The following is a 6,405-nucleotide window of genomic DNA, read 5'->3' on the forward strand; positions in this document are numbered from 1 at the left end:
ATATCAATAAAAATAAAGTGTTGTATTTATACATGATTCAGACATGGCTCCACTACAGAAGGCTGTGCCACCCTCAGTGTAAGGTAATGTACCGGGCCTCAATCCTCAGGGATTGGGGCATCAAAGCGTGTTGGAGCTCGGGGTCATGAGACCGATCGCTGTGGAGACGAGAAGGGACAGTGTTCTGGGAATCAGAAGATCAACCAAATCCAATTAGTGGGATACCCCCGCCTTATCTCGGTCAGCCTGTCCTACTTAACTCACCACAACACAAGTGTCCGCTGACCCACTCGGAATCAGTCATTATTTATTTAGAGTTTCCTATTAAGTATATTTAGAGCTGCTTGATTTCTGATCGTTTAGCAGATACTGTTATCCGAGATGACTTGTTTTGGTTTCTTTAATGAGCAGGCGGGCCTGAGGGTGCCTTAGCTGGGGACGGGACGCAGGGGTGCTCACTTAGGAGATCTGGGATAGGAATCACACCACACACCAGACTGCACGGCACCCATTAGGGTTATTAGTAAAATATATGATCAAACTTTGAATAAGGGTCCATTGATGAACCATTAGGTATCATTAACTACAGCAGTAGCAAGCATTAGGTAACGGTTAATGAACAGCTGACGAAGGGGCTCGTTATTGTTTTCTGTTGCTGTTCATGTTTACCAAGGGGTTCATTTATAGTTTATTGAATAAGGTCAGGGTTAACCCTAACTCTAACCCCATATGCTAATGCTATACGATGATGCTTATGACTGCATCACCTAAGGTTAATTCATGGTTGATTAAGGGTAACCACACACATAATGAACAGTAACTCCGGACACAAAGAAGCGCAGGGGAGAGCTGGGTTTTCTTTTTTTGTAGCATAGCTCATTTTATTGTTTAAACAGTTTTGCATAGGAAATATATCCACTTCCAGTAATTGACTGCAGTAAAAACAGCTGCTAGCAGTATAGGTTGGATATAACAGTAACAATCACAAATAGGTTGAGCCTTTATTTACACTGATTTTTAATCTTGTGGCAATTTTAGCCCCTGCACCAAATGTAACAAGCTGGAAGGCCTGGCCTTCCTACTGCTCGCTGTTTAAAAAAAAGAAAGGAAAGAAAAAAACAAACGAAAACAAAATGGATGTTAAAAGAAGGGATATCAAGGCCTTGCTATACAGTGGACGAAAACAAGAACTGCTTTCCGATAAAAACAAATGAACAAAAGAAAACATCCTCTAAAACGTACATTCAGATACATACATAGACCTCTGCCCCCACGGCAGTGTTACTACGACAACTACTGGAGGACTGTCGGACACACTATTTTGTTGTGGTGGCGTTGCTGTTGTTGTTGTTTGTTTGTTTGCTGTCGCTCGGTAAAAAATAAAAACATCCCGACGTGATTGGTGGAGAAAATGGCGTGCGTGCGCAGAGGGAGGTAAAAGTGCCACAAGACAACCGGAGCGGAAAAAAACAAAAGTAAAATCAAACGAAGCGATCAGTTGATCGACCCTGCGTAGGAAGCCATTGAGAAACAAAATGGTGGCAGTGAAAGATTTAATCGATGCACTCCATTCCGCGCCTCCTCCCCTTTAAAATGAATGACAACCCCCTCCACCTATCCCGTCCGAGCAATGTCGCTAGGCTAGATACTCAATAAACAAATCGGCCAATATACGCTAAACATCCCAACACACACACGGACAAATAAGATTAAATCGAAGGGTTTGACATCTCAAACAGGCACTGCAAATCTCTGTTTGTTGTTCTGGTTGTTGTTTCTTTGCCGTTCTTGCGGCAAATGTTCCATAAAAATGCTGGTTTTTCACGATTTTTACAATAACCTCGGTCCCATGCTAGCATCACTTGCAGCGTGTGAAACGTTTGTGTATTGCTCATGTCAAAGTGAAAAATAAAAGTTTTTAGCGAAAGCATTTTTACCTAGGTGTGTGTTGGTTCTGCCAGGATGTCTGACGTTTAGTGATAGTATCAACACAAAGAAAACAGTTAAATCAAAACAGCGATATTGCATGCGTGCCACAAAACCCCTCCTTGCATAATAAGTGTACTGGATCAGAATGCAATAATACTCTTAATTCATAATAATAATAATAATAATACAAATACTAATAAAACAATACTCTGAGAGTTCAAGGTGAGGGGAATATGAACGTGTTTACTCGTGGCTTTTGAAGCCGTGAATCGGTTATCGGACTTAATATTGGCAGGCACATCGGGGTGGGGGGGAGGGTAGGGTCGGGGCTTTAAGCTGCAAAAAATAACACATTTCCCACACCCCAACAGTGTCCTAATACATGCGGTCTACCTGTCTGCAGAGAGGGCCACGACGCTGAGACGCTTCAGCCGGGCCGGTAGATTTGTAAAGAAACCTAACAGAAATGAACTGACAAACCGTGCACTTTAGAAGTGTGGGTGACGATTGGTTTTACCTACAGGGCATTTAGGTATACAGGGTTAGGGTTATGAACCTAAACAATACTTAGAAATGAGAATGAAACCGCGATGGCTTGTACTAGCCGTCGTGTTGTTCTCACATCCTCTCTCAACAATAACAGTGATAATTATCATTACTGTTATTATGATGGTTAAATTAATGGACATGATGAGGATTTGGCTAATGGTAGCCAGCTGAGCTAACTGGGATGTCACCAGCGGCCATTTGAACTCATCCAATAGGATGCCATTGAAATGGGTTGAATGACATCATACCTTCGCCCCTCCCCCTCATGCTACGTTTAACTCAAAGTCAACATCAGGTCTTGTTGGACAAGAAATTCATGAGCAATAGTCATAATTAAACAAAACAGAATTAGCGTGGTAGATGCCTGCACAGAGATAATTATATTCATTATTAATTCGTACAAGTGCTTTCCAAAATAGAAAAATGCAAAACATGTTTTAACAATAAAAGACAAAAAGCCTTCATTAAGGTTTCTTTTAGACATATGGATGTGAATAAAATACATTAAATTTTTACAAGCAGGAATCTAACGACTGGCGAAATCTTTTCGAGACTAAATATTTAGGGACACCAGGAGAGTTCTAACTCAAATCCACTCCCATCAAAAATGATAATGATAATAAAAAAACTAAGAATTAATTTTTCCTAAAATGGAATTTATTCACGTTCCCCAGAATTTAAACAATATTTAGATATAAGGGCTTCAGAGAGGAAGAACCAACATAAAAATATACAGTGTACAAACTCCTTATTTAATAGAAATAGACCCTCTTCTTCATCCGCTGTGTGAGGTCGGAGTCACACCTACATACAGAGCACAACACTATGTGAACAAAGACCTCACGCACCCAGGCACACACCCACAACCCACACACACACACACACACACACGTACACAAGCTGCCGAAGCAGTTGTTCTGACACCATAGACCACTGCAATGACACAACCATGATATTTACCTTTATGTACAGTCAGCACGTCCCAAGCACACACACACACACACACACACACACACACACACACACACACACACACACACACACACACACACACACACACACACACACACACACACACTTAAGTGGGGCTGCCTGGGCAAAGCACTCCATAGTTTTCCTCAACACAACAGAAAGAGAGAAGACCCCAAAGGTTGACCAGTGCACGTGAGACCTGGGGACCCTTTCCTCTGCTAACAGAAGGGGGTGGTGAAAGAGAGGCGGAGCTTGGCTTGAGTTTCTATTGATTGTTTGATTATTGATCGATTGATTCGTTTTAGTTCCTGCACACACCACAGGCGCTGCTGGTTGACCTGACTCAGAGACGCTTTCAGACACTCAGGTCGGTGGGGGGGGGTAGATAAAAGTGCACACAGGTGTGTTTCATGAGGACGCGGCTCCTTGCATAACAGGTGATTTTCTTTTCTTTTCGACGGGTTTGCCGGGGAGAGATCGTAACTTGATTCACACGCAGATCTCTACGTGTTCGAACGAAGCCCTGCGACATGCCTGAGTGATTACGTTCAAGACACGACTTTGAAGAGACGACCGGGGGGTGGGGAAACGGGTAAGATTGCCTACGTGCTAATTTAAGTGCTATTTATAAAGAGATTATATTTTTATGACATTTTTCTGGGGACATATTAATTCTAGCCGAGTCACCGAGAGATACAACGACTATCACGAGCTGTGACCGGCCTTCTATGCTTACGAATTAAGTCCCTAAGTCTCCGACAACGGAGACGACGTCGCTGGTGTGTGTATGCGTGTGTGAGAGTGTGTGTGTGTGTGTAAACTTAGTGCATCGGTCGTGTGTGTGTGTGATTGTGACCGGGTCGCTGGGTCGCACGCCGCCAGACAGGAAGTGGGTCTGCGTGTGTTTTGTAAGGCATCTACTTGGGAGGGAGGTGGGGGGATGTAGTGTGTGTGAGTGTGTGTGTGTGTGTGTGTGTGGAGGGGTGGTGGGATGGCATCGAGCCAATCAGCCGTCGATCTCGTTACATGGTTTGAAAAAATACCCCAGTTAATTCCTATTTTTTTCTGCTGATGTTTGTTTTCGTTTCCTACAAATGATTGTCATACTCAAGCCAAGACTTCCCTCATGCGGGAACCGAAACATTTAAAACGTGAATGAGCTTGGTCAAAGGGTCAAGCACTGGCACCCATTTTCTTTTTAAATAGACAAGCAGTTCAGAACTGATCGACTACCTGCCCTTCCCCCACCCAGCCCATAATACCCTATTTCAATATACACCCGCCCGTATTCTGTCCATAATCCTAGGCCTACCGATCAGAAGAGAAACAATAATAACAACAAAGACCTCGCTGAACACTGCTAAGACAGCGTTCACCACTTTGGTCAATAAAACAAAAAAAGAATAATAATATAAGTCCAAATCAAAACACCCACAACAACATCAACGTTACAACAGCAACAACAACCGCATCAACAAAATAAATGCAATTACAATATCGTCTATCTCCAAACTAGCTTCTAATATTCGACTCTTCTAAAAGCACTACCTACATAGGCAAAAGTTGGTATTGCATAATTTTCATAAATCTGAATTCCACCCTCCACAATAGTAACTGGAAGATGAGCAAAATGAAGCATTGAACGAAATAAAAGATGAAAACAAAGATGATAAGGTCATTAGAAAAACTCCACCAAAAATACTGAAAACAAAATATTGATTGATTACAAACTTGTCAGATCGGCGACTATACAAAGCCTTGATATGCAATGTAATTGTGAGATAGAGTATTAAATGAAAGGTAAAAATCAACAATTTCATTCAGAGTACAAAACAATTCTTATCGTAAAAATGTTATTTTTTTTCTATAATGATAATAAATGCAGCGAAAACAAAAAAAAAGAGGAAAAAAACTGGTGAAGGGATGAATCTGGGATCCAAAGGCAAGGCACGTTATGCAGACTGTACGTCTTCGTGCAAATTAAGAGTACTGGGCGTCCTATTCGTCAATATCGCTGGACTGAAGAGGCATTGGCTGTGAACATGCCGTGCACGAAATGTTTACAAATTTCAAGGGAATAATATTTTTTTTGCTGTTTTTTTCTCTCTTTTTTTTACAACTTTCGTTTTTAGAATTGACCTTCCTATAGTGTCGGACTGAGGCCTACGCAGACGTTGGTGTCCCCTAAATGAACAAATTGCATTCGCTTTTTAACTGTAAACTGAAGCTTTCAAAGCCGGCAGCTAAACGCGTGTGTTTTCCACCGCATTGTGAAAACAGAAAACCCAATGCCATTGTTTTTCTTACACACATTGTGTGGTACGTTTTTTTCTCTTTTTTCTCTTTACTTATGTTCTGATATTTTTGATCCACAATAAATTAAAAAAGCTCCCATTACAATGGGCAGGGCTCAAATTCAAGTGCTGTTTATCGCTCAGCGCTGCACAATAGCTTAAGCACACTCGCCTTCCGCTGTCTTTCGGAAATCGACGTCTGTTTTTTTTCATCAGGATATGTTGCTGAAATTCAATTCAAATCCTCTTGGAAACGTTTTACGTTTAGTTTTTCCATGGAAAAAACGACTTATCAATCCCCGTTCCTTTAGAGTCTTGGGGCTCACAGACTGATAGCTTCCCTTCAAAAATTAAATTGCACTTGCCTCTTTCGAAATTTTAACTCTCTGCCTTTTTAAAACCTTTTCCAAAGGAGAATTCTTCTAAGAGGGGCCAATAATCGTAAGTCTAACTTAGCGTTTCGTTGTTGTCTGTCTATTTTCGTTGTTGTCTGTCTATTTTAGAACCACAAAACGCCGCCGGGTGAGTTCTAAACTCGGACCGCAAATGTTTACATTGAACGTTAGAAAGCAGTAAAGGATAAAACAAGTCAACACATCTTTTTTTTTTCGTTTTAGCAAAGTCCTATCACAGTAAACTCTAACAGAAGTGGAACAGGGGG

At 41.5% G+C, this 6,405-nt stretch overlaps 1 protein-coding gene across 1 annotated transcript in view; it reads right to left on the bottom strand.

The window, feature by feature from the left end:
- Positions 1-400: 400 nt before the first annotated feature.
- The window catches only part of LOC307090885 (phosphoinositide 3-kinase adapter protein 1-like), a gene marked incomplete at its 3' end in the record, with an annotated part of 23,190 nt that continues 17,185 nt past the window's right edge, over positions 401-6,405 (bottom strand). The window contains exon 10 of the mRNA XM_079757684.1: positions 401-468. Coding sequence (XP_079613810.1) covers positions 401-468 — 68 coding nt within the window. The remainder of the gene's footprint in view (positions 469-6,405) is intronic.

The sequence above is a fragment of the Pollachius pollachius genome (assembly GCF_949987615.1).
Source record: "Pollachius pollachius genome assembly, chromosome: 20".
Taxonomy (NCBI): domain Eukaryota; kingdom Metazoa; phylum Chordata; class Actinopteri; order Gadiformes; family Gadidae; genus Pollachius; species Pollachius pollachius.